This window comes from Orycteropus afer, unplaced genomic scaffold (assembly GCF_000298275.1).
Source record: "Orycteropus afer afer isolate SDZICR_OR568_19922 unplaced genomic scaffold, OryAfe1.0 scaffold00482, whole genome shotgun sequence".
NCBI lineage: Eukaryota > Metazoa > Chordata > Mammalia > Tubulidentata > Orycteropodidae > Orycteropus > Orycteropus afer.
The window spans coordinates 349,750-368,420 of record NW_006922069.1 but is presented as its reverse complement, the minus strand read 5'-3'; the positions used below and the strand labels follow the sequence as shown (position 1 = coordinate 368,420).

Below are 18,671 nucleotides of genomic sequence, written 5' to 3'. Positions count from 1 at the left end.
ATCTATACTACAAATAGTTTTGCACTTCATGAAGTGAATTATCTATGAGGTCATTCATTGGAGACACTTTTTGAAATAGAAAATAGCAAAAGCCCAAATGTCTAACAATAAATAATTGAATAAATTAACCATAGAATACTAAATGCTTGTAAAATTTAAAATAAGGAAGCTGTCAGTACATTAATGTAGAAATAGCTGCAGACTATACTGCTGAAGCAAGATGCAGTGGACTGTATACAACGAGTAGTTTACCACATTTAGTATTTGAAATAGGGAGGGAAATAAGAGTTTAATTTTGTGTGTGAAAATGTATACATACAAATATATTTTTATTGTTTGTGTTTGCATAAGGAAACAGTGGAAGGATAAACAAAGTCTAAAAAAGACGATTAGTGAAGGGGTGGACTGGCACGGGGGCAGCAGTGAGACTTCTTAGTACATGCCTTCTTACCATTTTGGTTTTTGAAAGATGGGGAAGCAAACTTCTGGTGGCCCTGAAGATGGAGGAACCAAACTGATTAATGACTCTGGCTACTGTGCTTCAAATCCAGCCACCGTGCCACAAAGGCCATGCTTCCCTCCAACCACTGCTGATTTATACTCTCCTCAACTGCTGTCTGAGCTGTGCTGGAAGGTCCCAAAAGGTTTCACTCACACGTGGTGTCACTGGGGGTGTGTGGGAGGTGCAGACTGCACCCTCTGATACTGTCAGAGAGGGTGACACCTAAATGACCCCTGGGGTGACAGCCATGGTGGGACAGCTGGCATTTTGGGGGAAGGGGCCACCATGGCGGTAGTGTTACTAGAGTAACTCATCACCACCACAATCATCCCCTCACTGGCCAGTTTTGGTGCTGGCCACAAGGTTACATTAGCCTCTGCCATTGGGCAAAGAGAAGGGTCTCCATCTCGGCCAATAGAAGCCATAGAGAGTGGGGTAGGAGGGTGGAGTTTTGAAGGGCATAGCTGGGCCCTGCACCTATGTGGGCAGGCCAGCTGCCCCACCTGAGGCCAGTCCGACTAGCCTTTTGGAGATATGACACCATGAGCTACTGTACTAAATGACACCAACCCTAGTGATACTACTGTCCTCACATGTCTGACACTCAAAGATTTCCCTTGTGGCACTGATTTCTCTCTGTGTGTCTAGCTTGTACTTTCCCATAGCATGGCAGTCTCAAATGGCTGGCTTCTAAGACAGAAGCTGCAGATTTCTTAAGATCCAGTCTTGTACCTAATACCATTTCTTTTACATTCTGTTGATCAAAATAGGTTACAGGGACAACCTTGATTCAAGATAAGCAGAAATGGAAACTATCTTTCTATGGGAGCAGTTACAATAAATTTGCAACCATTTTCAATCTATCACCAAACATTTTTACAGAGCAAAGATGGTGGATTGATTTTCACTTTTGGAAATTAAGGAAGACCTAAACTAATCTTCTATTTGGGATATTATTTGTCAATAGAGACAACTGCACTGTTGAGATATTTCTTATTACTCAGACTTATCAAATACTGGTTCAAAGAACCAAGGAACCAGAGATTACTACTTAGCTCCTACTAATGACTATTTTCCTTCCTGTTCTGATGGCTGGGAGTTTGGTTAATTTCTATTGATCTATCTCACATTTTCTAACTTTTCCTATACTGTCTACACACTCAGTCTTCTGTTAAGCCCATTAAAAGGATTCTTCATCACTGATATTGTGCTTTTCATTTATAGCATTTTCATTTAACTCTATTAATGATTTTCATTTTCTTGCAAAAATTTCACATGTTCGTATATCATGTGTGTTGGTCACACTTCCACTAGATCCTTTGACATAATGTTATTGTTGTTGTTATTTGCCTTTGAGCCGGACCCGACTCATAGCGACCCCCCTCCTTGGGTTTTTGTGGCAGTATCACTACGGAAGTAGATTGCCCAACCTTCCTTCCAAGGATAATAATCATTATTTTAAAGGTACTCTGTGATTATTCTAATATTTGGTTTGTTTTTGTTGCTTGCTTTATCTCTTTATTGTGGTTAGTTTTTAATTGATTTCTCTACATGTCATAATTCTTTATTGATGCCTAGGCATTGTTTAAAAAACAATGGATATTGATATAATAATATTTATTGTTAGAAATGGGAACACTTCATTTATATTAAGATGTAGTTGCAGTTCAGCTGGATTTGGGTTTTGTTGCTAGCTACATTAGTGCACCACAAGCATCAAATTCCTCCAGTGGAGTTCAGTCACTGCATTGTCCTTTATGCAAAGCCTGGAGTTCCAGAAAATTTTTATCAGTGTTCCTGTTATTCTCTCAGCTTTCAGCACATGTTACATGGGTTCCTTCTTTCTTAGTGTTCTTTTTCCCATCCCAGTGATACACTGCAATTACTTGTTATTCAATGCAAGGCTCCTGGTGAAGGCATGGGCATTTTTCTGTAATCCAGTTACTTCTGCAGCACCCTTACACCCTGGAATACCCTGTCTGCTTGCCCCACCAAAGGGGGTTCTCTCATCTTTCCTGCCCTGCTCTTAAGTGGAGAGTTAGTTGCATTTGAATATGTAAAAATTTGCCTTATGTCTGAGGCTCTTAAATTCTAAATTGTCAGGCTATCACCTACATAGTCTTAAAAAAGTCATTCATATTTAGTTCATTTCTTCTTACCTCCATGTTTGTTAAATAATTAACCATTTCTGTGCACAGAAGAAAGATGGGGCAATCTACTTCCTTAAAGATTTACTGCCGTGGAAATCCAAAGGGGGTCACTATGAGTCAGAATTGACTTGATGGCAGTGACTTTGGTTTGGTTTGGTGCCCTGTCATCTCAAAAGGGCTTATCACCTTTTGTATTTAGTATACTTGGTTGCCTTGTGAACTCAGCTCTCTGATGGATTAAAAAATTAGAGCTATAGCATACGTTTTAGCTCTACAAATGATGGACATTTTACAAGATAAGCTTTTGGCAAACCAGCTAGAGATCATACTTTTCTAGCTGCTCATATAGCTAGCAGTGGTCATGCAATTATATTTGCCCATTGAATGAGCAAGCCTGTATTTATATCACTGTGGGTTTGTCCTAGAACTTTGAGCCTATATTTCATTATTCTCTCTTTCCTGTTTCTACTATCACAGATGTGACAGCAGTCAAGCTTTGACCTTATGTTGTTGTTGTTAGGTGCTGCCGAGTTCTCTCTGACTCATAGTAACCTTGTGTACAATTGAATGTAAACACTGCCCAGTCCTGTGCCAGTGTCATGATCTTTGCTATAGTTGAGCCCATTGTTGCAGCCACTGTGTCAATCCACTTTGTTGAGGGCCTTCCCCTTTTTTGTTGACCCTCCACTTTACCAAGGATGATACCCTTCTTCAGAGAATCGGCCCTTCTGACAACATGACCAAAGTAGGTGAGATGAAGTGTGGCCATTCTTGCTTCCAAGGAGCATTCTGGCTGCACTTCCTCCATCTATCATCTCAGAAGGGGCTTTTAGCAGTCCATGGTACTTTCACTATTCTTTGCCAACACTACAACTCAAAAGCATCAAGTCTTCTTCCTTAATTTTTTGGTTTGGAACAGCTGAGGGAGACCAGGAAGGGTGTGGAGTGGTTTGGAACAACTAAGAGAGACAAACTTGTCTGTCAGTCTCTCATACTGTGGTGGTTGCTAAGACAGACTTGGAAGAAAGAAGAGGCCATCCACTTCTCAAAGAATTGGCTGATGAAAACCTTATGAATAGCATTGAAACACTGTTTGATATATTACTAGACTTTGACCTTATAGATGAGTATAATGCCTTAGCGGATACAGAAGAAGATGGAAGAAATCTTAATCCATGACTGACCATGGCACAGTACTTCCATATAAGCATAGAGTAGCAGGACTGTAACAATGTTCTGAAATGTAGCAACAACTTCCTAAATGATGTTTATCTCCAGTGTCCTCATTTTAGTCTCTGTCTTCTCCTATTATCAGAGAGATAGAATGTAAGTACAGCTCTAAGCATGCCAATAATCTTCAAAGATTCTTCTTTCTGCCTGTGGAATACAGTCCATGATCCAAATTCCAACTGATCTCTCAACCTCATCCTTAATGAGCCCTCAATAAGCAAGCTTTGGTGAAACCCTAGCATTTACTTCCTCCCATTGCTTATTTGCTCATTCCTTTCCTTTGCTCTAAAATACATTTCCTCTAATCTGTCTTTGCTGAAATCAGAGTCATCCTTCAAGATCCAACAGAAATGGCACCTTCTTTGTAAAGCCATCTAAAATCTTTTGAAATATAATTAATTGTTGCTTTTGTAGAGATCCGAGCACCTCACTTGTAACATTATTTTAACACTCATTACTTCTTACTTTATTTTGTAATATTTTCCCACTTCAAGATATAGACTCACCAAAACTGAGAATTTTGCTTTGTTCATCTCTAAATATCCAATATTAGTGGTTCCCAAATTGGATTATATGTACCAATAAAATGTACCTCAGTGTTTCAGAAAAGAAAAAAATAGCATCACCCAATTTTGATATTATCAAGTAAAGGCAATTTAAAAAAATGATCATCTAATTTCACTATAATATATAAGAGTACTTTTTATAAAGAAGACCTAAATAAATAGAAGAACATTCCAGGTTCTTGGACTGGAAGGTTTAATACAGTTTAGATGAGAAAACTACCCAACGCAATCTATAAATTCAATAAATCCCCATTAAAATTCTAACAACCTTCTTTGCAGAAATGGAAGAGCCAATCCTCAAATTTATATGGAAGAGCAATGGACTCTGAATAGCTAATGCAATTGTGAAGAAGAACAAAGTAGGAAGACTTGCACTTCCTGATTTCAAGACATACTACAAGCTAATTAAAACAGCCTGGTACTGGTATAATAGTAGACATATAAACCTTAGAATTGGAAATCTAGAAATTCATACATTTATGGTCTACTGATTTTCAGTAAGGGTGCTAAGTTCATTCAATGGTGAAGGAAGAGTTTCTTCAATAAATGGGTCTGGGAAAATTGGATTTCCACATGCAGAAGAAGGCCTCACATCACACACAAAAACCAATTCCAAGTGGATGAAGGATCTAAACATGAAAACTGAAACCATTCTTAGAAGAAAATATAGGCATAATGTTGTGGGACCTAGTGTTTAATGATAGATTACTAAATATGACAACAAAAGCTTGAGCAGAAAAAGACAAAATAGATCAATGGGACCTCATAAAAATGTTCATCAAAGAGCTTTATCCACAAAGGGATAAGATAACATACAAATTGGGAGAAAATATTCAGGAACATATATCAGATAAAGGCTTAATATCCCAAATACATTTTAAAAACTTGTACAACTTAACAACTGTTTTGGTTACTTCGTGCTGCTCTAACAGAAATACCACAGGTAGATGGCTTTAACAAATAGTAGTTTATTCTCTTACAGCTTTGGAGGCTAGAAGTACACATTCAAAGTGCCAGGCTCTAGGGGCTAGGTGAAAGCCCCTCAACCTTGGGCTTCAGCTCTGCATCTTGCTCCGGCCCACTGGAGCTACCGGTGTCTCTTCACTCAGGCAGCTGCTGGCTGCTGAGGCTAATAATAAGCTCAAGTTTGAAAAATAAAATGGCACAGTCCCAAGATTACCAAACTACATGGCAGGTCACTGATTCAAGTCCAGAGACAGTCCAAGATTGCCAGGAAACATGGCGGGCTGCTAAATAAAGACTCACCTACATGCAGGGTCCAAACGTGCCAAAAAGCTCTAGCCCGTTCCCAAAACTTCTTCTTATATACTGGAAGCAGACCACATCCCTAAAGCAGCTACTCAGCAGCTCATAGCAGATTCCACCATGGAGCTGATTGCTGGTCTCATCACAGGGAATAACTACAAGCAGCTGCCTAGACACTCAAAACCAGGTCCAGCGAAAGTTGACACATAACCTTCACTAACACAACGACAAAAAGACAAACAACCCAATCAAAAAATAGGCAAGGGACTTGAACAGACTGTTCACCAGAGAGGATATTTAAATGACCAACAAGCACATAAATAGATGTTCAATATCATTCAAAACCAAACCAAACTCACTGCTGTGGAGTCAGATCCAACTCATAGTGACTGCTCCTTAGAATTCTGAGACGATATCACTACAGAAGTAGATTGCCCAACCTTCCTTCTGAGGAGTGGTTGGTGGGTTTGAACCGCCAGCCTTCTGGTTAGCAGTCAAATGCCTTAGGCACTGAGCCACCAGAGCTCCCTCAACATCATTAGCCATTACCAAACAAACACAAACTGTTGCCCTTGAGATGCAAATAAAAACCCCAATAAGATACCACTTCACCCCCATTAGAATGACAATGATCAAAAATCAGAAACCAATGGGTGGTGGTGAGGTTGTGGAGGAACTCCTCATCTATTGTTGGTAGGAATGTAAAATGCACCCAGTATGGAAAAAAGTTTAATGGATCCTCAGAATGTTCAACATAGAACTACCACAGGGCCAGTAATCTTAATCCTAGGTACACACCCAGAAGTGAAGGCAGGAACATAAACAAAAACTTGTACACCAATATTCATGCAGCACTTTTTACAATAGCCCAAATATGGAAACAACCGAAATGCCCATCAACAGATGAGTGGTAAACAAAATGGGTAATATATGTACAACAGAATATTATTCAGCCATAAAGAGAAATGAAGTCCTGATGCATGCCACCACATGCTTGAATCTTGAAAACGTTATACTGAGTAAAATAAGTCAGTCAAAAGGACTTCTGGATCTCACTAACATGAAATAAGCAACTATACAGAAACCAAAGATGTTTAATGGTTACCAGGGATGGGAAGGAGAGGGGAAAGGGAAATTTTTGTTTTGGGGGGCATTAAGTTTAGGTTAACGCTGGTAGAATATTTTGGAAGAAGATAATGATAGTGATGGTGGTGGCACAACTAGAAGAATGGAGTCAATGTCCCTGAATTGTGAATGTGAAGGTTGTTGTATTGGTGAATATTTTGGTGGGTATATTTCCATCACAATTTAAAACAAAAGAAAAAAAAGAGTACATTTTAGTATTGAAAATTAGAAAGGACTATATACAAACTCGTATTGAAAGATAAATTTTCTCACAAAAGTGGGTTTGGTGACACAATATCACATATCAAAGGAAAAGGGAGGATTTAAAAACTTCAACATGAAATTTTATTTTCTTCTATTAGTTCAGTTTCAAGTTTGTCATATTAGGAATATATACAAAGCTATAAAAAGTGTATCTCTAACATCTGGGTTGATACTTAGTCTTTACCTCTATTTTCGTCAAAGAACCAATTTTACACAAATGTATTAGTGAAAATGGAATGAACATGTAATGTCTTTTTAATCTGCTCAGAACATTCTTGTCAGAGAAAAACAGTTAATGAATCAAAGCCCACATTGCTCCCATAAAATACCTCCAGAAGACAACATAGGTAGTAAAAAACTAATTTGATTACATATTTCTAGTTTTGTAATTCAAAACAATACAATGCAATGATAAAATGTATTAAAATTGTTGATAAATCTCAAATTAAAATGTAAGACTTATTGCTCACACTGACATTTAAATATGATAACATGAAGTACCCTAAAAGACGTAAAAAAACAAAAACAGGCAAACTGTAGCATTTGTCAGTTTTTTAAAAATGTATTGTTCGTTATATTCTTGCTCATTTTAAATAAATATTCACTTTTAAATTTGTAAGGAGCCCTAATGGCACAGTAGTTGAGCATTTAGCTGCTAACCAAAAGATCAATGGTTCAAATCCACCAGCCACTTTGTGGGAGAAAGATGTGGCAGTCTGTTTACTTAAAGACTGACAGACAGCCTTGGAAACCCTATGGGGCAGTTCTACTCTGTCCTGTAGGAACACTATGAGTCAGAATTCACTCAGTGGTAATGAGTTTGGATTTAATTTGGCTTTAAATTTGTATTTTGTATTGTTTTATTTAAAGCAGATTCTCAAAATCTGGATATATTCTAGAATAAGCAGAGAAAAATATCTGGAAATATGCAACAAAATAATAGTGATTATCTATGGACTAGGTTTTGAATGAATGAGGAAAACCAAAGAGTTGATGTCTTTGAATTGTGACATTGGTGAAGGATACTGAAAATACCATGGACTGCAAGAAGAACTAATACATGTCCTGGAAGTGCAGCTGGAATGGTCCGTGGAAATGAGAATGGCCACTCTCTGTCTCACCCATTTTGGTCAGGTTATCAGTAGGGACCAGTCACTGGAGGAGACTATCATGCTTAGTAAAGTAGAGGGTCAGTGAAAAAGGGGAAGACCCTTAAAGAGGTGGATTGATACACTGACTGCAATGACGGGCTCAAGCACACCAAAGATGGTGAGGATGGCACAGGACCAGGCAGTGTTTTGTTCTGTTGTGTATGGGGTCACTATGAGTCAGACTCAACTCAATGACACCTAAAAACAACAATATATTAGAGGTTTTAAGTATATTCAGACACAAATGTTTATTTATTTTTATGAAAAAAGAAGAGAAATGAGCAAGCAAAAAAAAATTACAAAACCAAAACCAAAACAAATTCTCTTCCCTAACAAAACACTCTTAAGAGACAGACTTTTGACATATTCTCAAACTAGTGTTACTTTGTTTATATTCATGCCTGGTGTTTTATATTTACTTTGCCAGCCAAGGACACCTAACATAACTGAATAAAGAATGAACTTGGGTTTCCAAAACCAGGTTTCCTGATAGGAGAAACAAGGAACTTTCCACCCACCTCACCTCACACATTATATTCTCCCAAAATACCTGAAAACTCTCAATTCTGCAACAAGCATGTTTAATTTCAATTTTGAGTCTCTTCTGTTCCTTAATTGGATGGCTGTAATGTTCTGCTTTTCAGTCTCTAAAAAGAATAGTTGGTTTCCCTGTGGAACCATACACAGGAGGAAAGCTCAAGTGGTAAGTGAAGACAGCTGAGAAATTGTCCTCCAGCCTGCAGTTCCCATGCCACTTAAGTGGGCTCCAAAACTTTGTCTTCCATGCACATTTTTTGTTCTTTACATGTGACTATACACAAGTACTTCACCAGATGGAATATACAGGAATCAAATTGACTACATCTGTGGGAAGAGGCAATGGAAAAAGCTCAGTATCATCAGTCAAAACAAGGCCAGGAACTGACTAGTGGAACAGACCACCAATTACTCATATGCAAGTTCAAGTTGAAGCTGAAGAAAATTAAAACAAGTCCATGAGAGCCAAAATATGACTCTGAGTATTTCCTACCTGAATTTAGATATGATGTGAAGAATAGAATTGATTCACTGAATACCAATGACTGAAGACGAGATGAGTTGAAGGAATTGGTGAAATATAAGTTTCCAGGAATTGGCAGAATACCCACTGAGATGTTTCAACAAATGGATGCAGTGCTGGAGACATCTTACTTATTTATGCCAAGAAATCTGGATGGCCAACTGACTGGAAGAGATCAATATTTGTGCCCAGTGCACAGAAAGGTTATCCAACAGAGTGTAGAAATTACTGAAAAATATCATTAATGTCACGTCAGTAAAATCTTGCTGAAGATAATTCAAAAATGGTTGCAGCAGTACATTGACGGAAAACTTCCAGAAATGCAAGCTGGATTCAGAAGAGGACATGAAATGAGGGATATCATTGCTGATGCCAGATAGATCTTAGCTGAAAGTAAGGAGTACCAGAAAGATTTTTATCTGTGTTTTATTGAGTATGCAAAGGCATCCGACTGTGTAGATCATAATAAATTATGGATAATGTTGCAAAGAATGGGAATTCCAGAACACTTAATTGTGCTCATGAGGAACATGTACATAGACCAAGGGGCAATCATTTGAACAGAACAAGGGAATACTGCATGGTTTAAAATCAGGAAGAGCATACATCAGGTTTGTATCTTTTCACCAAACTTATTCAATCTGTGTGATGAGCAAATAATTCTAGAAGCAGGACTATATGAAGAACACAGCATCAGGACTGGAGGAAGACTCACTAACAACCTGCATTATGCAGATGACACAACCTTATTTGCAAAAAGTAAAGATGACTTGAAGTGCTTGCTGATGAAGATCAAAGACTATAGTCTTCATTATGGATTATACGCCAACATAAAGAAAACAAAAATATTCACAACTGGACCAATAAACAACATAATGATACACAGAGAAAATATTAAAGTTGTCAAAGATGTCATTTCACTTGGATCCACAGTCAACAACCAGGGAGGGTGTGGTAAGATAGCATCATACCAGAAGCCCATATGTTTGTTCCCTCTAGCCTCTTAATTCCTGAAAAACTAGGTGTAGCAGTTACAATCTGGGATTCTAGAGTTGTAAACAGCTGAGTAGGAATGAGGGTGCCAGGTTTAGTGGAGGCAGAGAAGAAAGCAGATTAAATAGCCAGGAAAAATCAATGAACCTACCTGGTTGGCAGGGAGACAGAAAGGTGGAGATGCAGAAACCTCATTAGCAATATAGGGGAGAGTTGCAGAAAGAAGGAGGAAGGGGGGGCACCACAAAACCTGTGGAGGCTTTTGGGACTTGAAATACCCACACTGGGAGCTTCTGACAGTAACCTTGGGAGCTGAGCTAAGTAACCAAATAAACTTGCTGAGAAACTGAGCAGAAACCCCCTTGGCTCAGGCAGCTGCAGAGTTCAGAGTAGAGAGGGGGAAGGTAGAAAACTCGTTGTAAGAAGGTGAACCCTAGAACAAGCACACTGCAGAGAGCTGGCATTCAACCCCTCCACGACAGCTTTTTAGCACACAGTGGACCGGGATACAGGGTTTTTGCAACTTTCTGACCCAAGTGGAAAGTAGTGACCTAAACACTGGAGTCTCTGTCAATTTTGAACCATGGGTATGTGATCGACACCAAAACATCATGACTGGAGCTGTCCCAATGCACTGCTGTCACATTGGATCTGACTCACAGCGACCACTCCTTGGGTTTCCGAGGTGGTATCACTATGGAAGTAGATTGCCCAACCTTCCTTTTGAGGACTGACTGATGGGTTTGAACAGCCAGGCTTCTGGTTAGCAGTCAAATGCCTTAGGCACTATGCCATCAGAGCTCCAAAGCAGAGTCAAAACAAACCCCCAGAATCGGCAGCAAATGCAGAAATGTGAAAAAAGGAGACTGGGTACTGAAGCCTTTTTCTTTTTTCTTTCTTTCTCTTTTTCCCCCTTCTCCCCTCCCTCATCCAATAGAAGAAGAATATTAAGCCACCACAACACCTGCTCACTCAACTCCAAATCCCCATCACGATGAACAGAGACCTGTATCCACATTCCCAACAGTGATTTCATTAATATAAAGAAAACTGCAGAGCAGTACATCTTAATTAATAATAAAAAAGTACACCTGCTCCACACTTTTATATTTAAACATAAAATCAGCATGAAACAAAGCAATACATAACTAACAGTTAAAGACAATGACTTCAAAATGTCCAGGAAACAACAGACAACCTCAAATCAAACAAAATTTCAGGACAATACAATAGAAATAAAACTCCAGGCTGGAGATTTATCTATCATGGAAGAAGAACAGGAAATAGAATTATCTGAGAAGGAATTAAGAAGCTATGCATAGAACTCTACAAAAGCTCAAGGAAACCACAAAAAGAATCAAGGGGAACACAGACAGTACCCTGCAGGAATTCAGAAAAACCATTCAAGAACAAAATAACAAGATATATACACAATCAGAACTCACAAAAACAACAGTTAGAAATCCAGAAAATGAATATCAAAATTACATAATTACACAACACAGTGGAAGCACAAAAGAGTAGACTAGAAATGGGTGAAGAATGCATTTCCCAACTCGAAGATAAATCCCTTGACCCCAGCCTGTAAGAAGAAAAATCAGAACAAAGATTTAAGAGAAATGAAGAGAACCTAAGAGTTATATGGGATGACATGAAAGGAAACAATATATGCCTAATTGGAATACCAGAACAAGAGGAGGGAAAAATAAAAAAATTAAAAAAATAAAAAACTGAGAAAATTGTGCAAGAATTGCTAACAGAAAATTTCCCCCATATCATGAAGGAAGACAAGATATCTGTCCAAGAGGCTCAACAAACCCCTTACAGGATAGATCCCAAGAGAAAGTCACAAAGACATATCATAATCAAACTCTCCAAAACCAAAGACAAAGAAAGAATCTTGTGAGCAGCTTGGGAAAAAAGAAATGTCACCTACAATGGACAAGCAGTAAGACTGAGTTCTGATTATTCAGCAGAAACCATGCAGACAAGAAGAAAATGAACTGGCATATAACACTGAAGGAAAAGAACTTCAAACCAAGAATTCTATATCCAGCCAAACTGTCCATCAAATATGAGGGTGAAATCAAGACATTCTCAGACAAACAAAAATTAAAGGAATTTGTGAAAACCAGATCAATACTACAGGAAATGCAAAAGAGAGTCCTTCCAACAGAGAACCCACAACAGAGAACAGCAAATTAAAATCAGGACACTTGACATCAACACTTAAAAACCAAACCAGAAATAGATGCTCAAAATAAGCTCATAAAACATTGTACACAAAGAAACACCAAAAGAAGATGGAAGGAATACACAGTGTCACTGTATCAAAAAGAATCGGTCGATGTTCATCCATTTCGATCAAGAACCAATGGCATTGAAGGAAGAAGTTGAAGCTGCACTGAAGGACAAAGTAAAGAACAAAACTCCAGAAACTGACAGAATACCCACTGAGATGTTTCAATAAACAGATACCATACTGCAGGCAGTCACTAGACTATGCCAGGAGATTTGGAAGACAACTACCTGGCTAAATGACTGGAAAAGATCCATATTTGTACCTCTTCCAAAGAAATGTGATCCCACAGAATGTGGAAATTATTGAACAATATCATTAATATCACAAGGAAGCAAAATCTTATTGAAGATAATTCAAAAAACAGTTGCAGCAGTATATTGACAGAGAGGTTCCAGAAATGCAAGCTGGAGTCAGAATGAGGACATGGAATGAGGAATATCATAGCTGATGTTAGATGGATCTTGGCTCAAAGCAAAGAATACCAGAAAGATGTTTACTTATGTTTTATTGACTATGCAAAAGCATTTTACTGTGTGGATCATAACAAATTATGAAGAATGAGAAATGAGAAGAATGGGAATTTCAGAACACTTAATTGTAATCATGAGGAACCTGTACATAGACCAGGAGGCTGCTGTTCAAACAGAACAACCAGATACTGCATGGTTTAAAATCAGGAAGGGAGTACATCAGGGTTGTATCCTTTCACCATACTTATTCAATCTATATGATGAACAAATAATCCGAGAAGCTGGACTACATGAAGAACATGGCATCAGGATTGGAGGAAGAATCATAAACAACCTGTGATACTCAGATGACACAACTTTGCTTGCTGAAAGTGAGGATGACTTGAAGCACTTACTTACTGATGAAGATTAAATAACTACAGTCTGCAGTATGGATTATATCTCAACATAAAGAAAATGAAAACCCTCACAAATGGACAAATAAGCGGCATCACAATAAATAGAAAAAAGTTTGAAGTTGTTAAAGATTTCATATTACTTGTTTCCACAATTCAACCAATGGAAGCAGCAGTCAAGACATCAAACGATGTACTGCACTGGGCAAATTGGCTGCAAAAGACTTCTTTCAAGTGCTGAAGAGCAAAGATGTCTCCTTAAAGACTAAGGTGTGCCTAATCCAAACCATGGTATTTTCAATCATCTCATATGCATGTGAGAGCTTGACAATGAATAAGAAAGACCAAAGAAGAGTTGATGCTTTTGAGTTGTGGTTTGGTGAAGAATACCGAAAGTACCATAGACAGCCTTTTGGCTGAATGAACAAATCTGTCCTGGAAGAAGTATAGCCAAATGCTCCTTGGAAGTGAGAATAGCCAGATTTCATCTGACCTACTTTGGTCATGTTATCAGAAGAGACAATTCCCTGAAGAAGGATATCATGCTTGGTAAAGTGTAAGGTCAATAAAAAAGGGGAAGGCCCTCAACAAGAGGAATTGACACAGTGGCTACAATAATGGGCTCCAGTACAGCAAGGATTGTGAGGCTGGCACAGGATAGGGCAATGTTTCATTCTGTTGTACATATGGCCACTGTGAGTCGGAGCCAACTCCACGGCATCTAACAACAACAAAATTTTTATAAGTTTATTTTATATATTTTATTTAGTAGGGTGGATGAGTAATGACACCCCAAAGGGAATGTACATATTTATTTATTCATCTTTTTTGTTAATCCTTTCAATGACTTTTACTGGACATCTAATTTAAGCTCATAATCACTCTGGAAGGGACGGTCAAGTCTGATATAGAGAGGTAGTGAGGGTTTCAAATTATACTTAGATTAACCTTACTCTTTGGAGATTTCTGTTAAAGAAATCTCTAAACTTATTTATGGAGTGTGTATTTTTGGCTCAGACTTGTAAAAGTTTTTCTTTATTAACCTGGGTATCATCTGTCCTCTTTCAGATATTTTTCCCAGCAGTATCTTATCCTTGTATTTGGCTTTACTCTATTTTTGAACCCACATTTTCTTTCCGACATGGGGACAGTAAGATCAGAAAAGTAGTTCTATTTGTTGTCATGAGTCAATTATTCAGTAAATATTTATTAAATACTTACTCCATTGAACTCCATACATATACCAAGGAAAGCAAACATACACTTCTTCACTTGGGATGGATGCCTCCATTTCAACTCCAGAAGTACTTCTTTGTCTCTCTGTGCGGAAGTGGATTTCCTCTCCTTTTCATAGATTGGCACAAGGTTGATTTGTCATGAAGCACCACATAATTAGATAAAAGGAGATTTGCAGGCACAAGAGCTGTGATGATGCAAAGATCCCTAGAAGGAAAATTTAACAGAACCTTGGCTGAAGGATGTCCCTCATTTATTTGTCTTTTTTTCCCCCTTAAGTTCTGCAGGCAGGAACCCCCAAGTCTAAAATTCCAATCTGCCTAGAGATTGTATCAGGCATTTCTTCCTAAAATGCAAGTTCTCTTTTTGTTTTTACCAGTCTCTAAGTGACAAAAATCTCCTAGTTCATATTGAAGAAGTTCCAGAAGATTTGAATATCCAGGTGCAAGCAAAGGACACTTCCTAACCTATTCTATGAGGCTGGCATTACCCTGAACTCAAAACCAGACAAAGCCATTACAGGAAGAAAAATTACAGACCAATATCTCTTATGAACACAGATGCAAAAGTCCTTAACAAAATATTAGAAAATTAAATCCAACAATGTATAAAAAGAATTATACATCATGACCAGGTAGGATTTGTTCCAGGTATGGAAGGTTGGTTCAACATTCAAAGATCCGGAGCATCACTAAAAATAAGAGATGTGCAAATTAAAACTGTGAGGTATCTGTTTCATCACTAAGATTAGCATGGAACAACACATTTGAAGGGGCACTGGATTGGCAAGAGTTTAGGGAAACAGGTAATTAATCTCTCAGATGTGTTGTAGAAAGTGCAAACAGATACGATTATGTATGATTAAGCACTTGGCTGCTAACCAAAATGTTGGTGGTTTGAACCCAGTAGTTGCTCCATGGGAGAAAAGACCTGGTCACCTGCTCCCATAAAGATTTCAGCCTAGTAAACCCTACAGGGTAGTTCTAATCCATCCTCTAGGGTTGCCATACAACAACAACAACATAAATCAAAAACTTAAATGTACAACCTTTTGATCCAGATAGTTCACATTTTGGAATTTATGTCATAGGTTTATTTACCCATGTGCAAAATGACAATTATACTAGTGTATTTGTTGCAGTATTGTTGTATGGCAAAAGAGCAAAACAACCCTAAAGTCCCTCTGTAATGTACTGGTAATGTCTGCTCTCTAGATTTCTCAAAATAAAGGACAGTTTTAGGAACTTTGGCTCACAGGCAATTTGGATATTTAAAATGTAAAGTAAGTGCCAGAGTCATGCACCTCTCATTTCCAACATAGTTCCATTACTTCAGGGGCCTTCTCTTGACATAAAACCATGTTTTTATATGCAGATAAATTTCTCATTGAACAAAATACCCACCGGCTGACAGAGTAGCAGAATCTTTACATTGTCCTACAAGCCATGAGGCAGTAGCATTGTGGTCAGTCTTCCATTTCCTGCCTCCCTCTTAAGGGCACAGCTCTGTGCTCTTGAGGATTATAAATTAATGTTTCGTTACCTTCCAGTTTCCCCACTAGAAGCCACTGGAATGAAATGTCTGACCACTGAGCCAGTCCCATAGACCCACTGAAATCACCCAGAGGTGCTTATACTAAACAAGTGGATTGTCTGGTAAAGGGGATCAGGAACAGAGAAAAGCCCTGCTTCTCAGCAGATCCTCCCTATGTGCAAAACCAGCACCTGCAACACACAAAATCTCCTTGTAGCTGAGCTACTTCATCTTTCAGGAGAAATTGTTGTCAAATAATACCCGAAAGTATAGGACCTTGGCTGTTAGTATTAGTTGCCATTGAGTATATTTTGACTAATGGCAATCCCATGTGTGCAGAGAAGAACTGTTCCATAGGGTTTTCAAGGCTGTGAACTTTGGGAAGCAGATCATCAGGCCTGCCAACCAAGGACTCTCTGGGTGGGTCCAAACTACCAATCCTTCAGTCAGCAGTGCAGCACTTAGCCATTTCCACCACTCAGGCACTCTGCACCTCCTAGGACCTTGGTAGTACAATTAAATGACAGTCCACAGAGGCATTAAGACAGTTATCAAAAGAGTGTCGTGGTGGTTAAATTTATGTGTCAACTTGGCTGGGTCTGGTTGAGTGGCTGGACAGCTGAATATAGTTATTCCCCATGGTGAGACTGGTAATTAGCTCCATGTTGGAATCTATTGGAGCAGTTGAGTAGTTGCTTTGGGTATGTGGTCTGCTTCCGTATATAAGAAACAGCTTTGGGAATGGTCTCTAGCTTATGGTCTCAGTCATCAAGGTTATGTGAATTTTGGATTATATTTGGTAGTCTAATTACACCATGAATTAGGGCCCTTAAATTTTCCTTTATTTTATCTTTGATGAGTTTTGATGAACAGTTTTAGGTTTCACATTGAGGTCTTTGATCAAACTTGAATTAGTTTTTGCATAAGGTGTGAGGTATGGATCTTGTTTCATTTTTCTGCAAATGGATGTCTAGTTTTGCCAACACCATTTGTTAAAGAGACTATCTCTTTCCCATTTAATGGGTTTCAGCCCTTTGTCAAAGATCAGCTGTCCATAGGTGGATGGATCTATTTCTGGATTCTTAATTCTGTTCCACTGGTCTATCTTTCATTGTACCAATACCATGCTGTTTTGACTACCATGGCTGTATAGTAGGTTTTGAGATCAGAGAGTGTAAGACCTCCTACTTTTTTTCTTCTTCAGTAGTGTTTTGCTTATCTGGGTTCTCTTTCCTTTCCTTATAAAATAAGTAATTGGTTTCTCCAAGTCCTTTTAAAGAATGCTGATGGAATCTGGATCAGGATTGCATTGAATCTATAGATTCCTTTGGGTAGTGTGGTAGCTAAGGTTGTGTGTCAACTTGGCTGGGCCTGGTTTTGAGTAGCTGGGCAGCTGGATATAGTTATTCCCCATGATGAGACTAGTAATCAAATCCATGTTGGAATCTACTGTGAGCAGCTGAATAGCTGCCTTAGGGATGTGGTCTGCTTCCGGTATGTAAAAAGAAGCTTTGAGAAAGGTCTCGAGTTTTGGGCACATCTGGATCTTGCATTTGGCCAAATCTTCATCACAGTGGCCTGCCATGTTGTCTACTGATCTTGAGACTGTTTCTGAACTTGGACTAGTGGCCTTTCATGTTGTTTGATAATTTTGGGACTGTGCCATTTTACTTGTTGACCTTGGGTTTGTCAGCCTCAGCAGACAGCAGCTTTCTGAATTAAGAGAAGCCTCCAGATGAATGAGCCAGGAGCAAGAGGCAGAGCTAAAACCCAAAGTTGAGGGGTTTTCACTCAGTCCTGAGAGCTGGCACTTTCAACTTGGACTTCTAGCCTCCTAAACTGTAAGAGAATAAATCCTGTTTGTTAAAGCCATACGTTTATGCTATGTCTGTTATAGCAGCATTAAAGAACCAAAACAGGTAGTATTGACGTTTTCATAATGTTCAGTCCTCCTCTCCATGAGCATGGCATGTTATTCCATTCATGTAGGTCCCTTATAGTTTCTTATAGTAGTGTTTTGTAGCTTTCTTTGTATAGATCTTTTGAATCCTTGGTTGTGTTAGGCTGGGTTCTCTAGAGAAGCAAAACCAGTAAAGCTTATATAGAGAGAGAAAAAAATAAATTTATCTTAGGAAAATGGCTCACACACTTATAGAAGCTGGCAAGTCACAACCTCTTGGAACAAATGTTGAGCTGGAGGCTTTTCTTGATTCATGCAGCTGCAGGGGCTGACAAACTCAAGGCTGGCAGCCAGTATACTGGCTGTTGACTCCAATGAATGATGAATCCAAGATCTCTAGGCAGAATGGTGGATTGTTTGCTCATGGACAGTAGTTGGCAGCACAACAGGATCCCAATCCACAGAAGAGTGTCTCTTTTTCCCCGGATGTCCATAAATACGTTGGAAGCAGGCCACACTCCTGGGGAA

The 18,671-nt window shown here is 38.7% G+C and overlaps 1 protein-coding gene across 1 annotated transcript in view; it reads left to right on the top strand.

Annotated features, from left to right (window-relative positions):
* The window catches only part of GBP5 (guanylate binding protein 5), a 38,188-nt gene extending 23,012 nt beyond the window's left edge, over positions 1 to 15,176 (top strand). Inside the window, exon 8 of the mRNA XM_042782827.1 lies at positions 15,090 to 15,176. Coding sequence (XP_042638761.1) covers positions 15,090 to 15,176 — 87 coding nt within the window. The remainder of the gene's footprint in view (positions 1 to 15,089) is intronic.
* Positions 15,177 to 18,671: the final 3,495 nt, after the last annotated feature.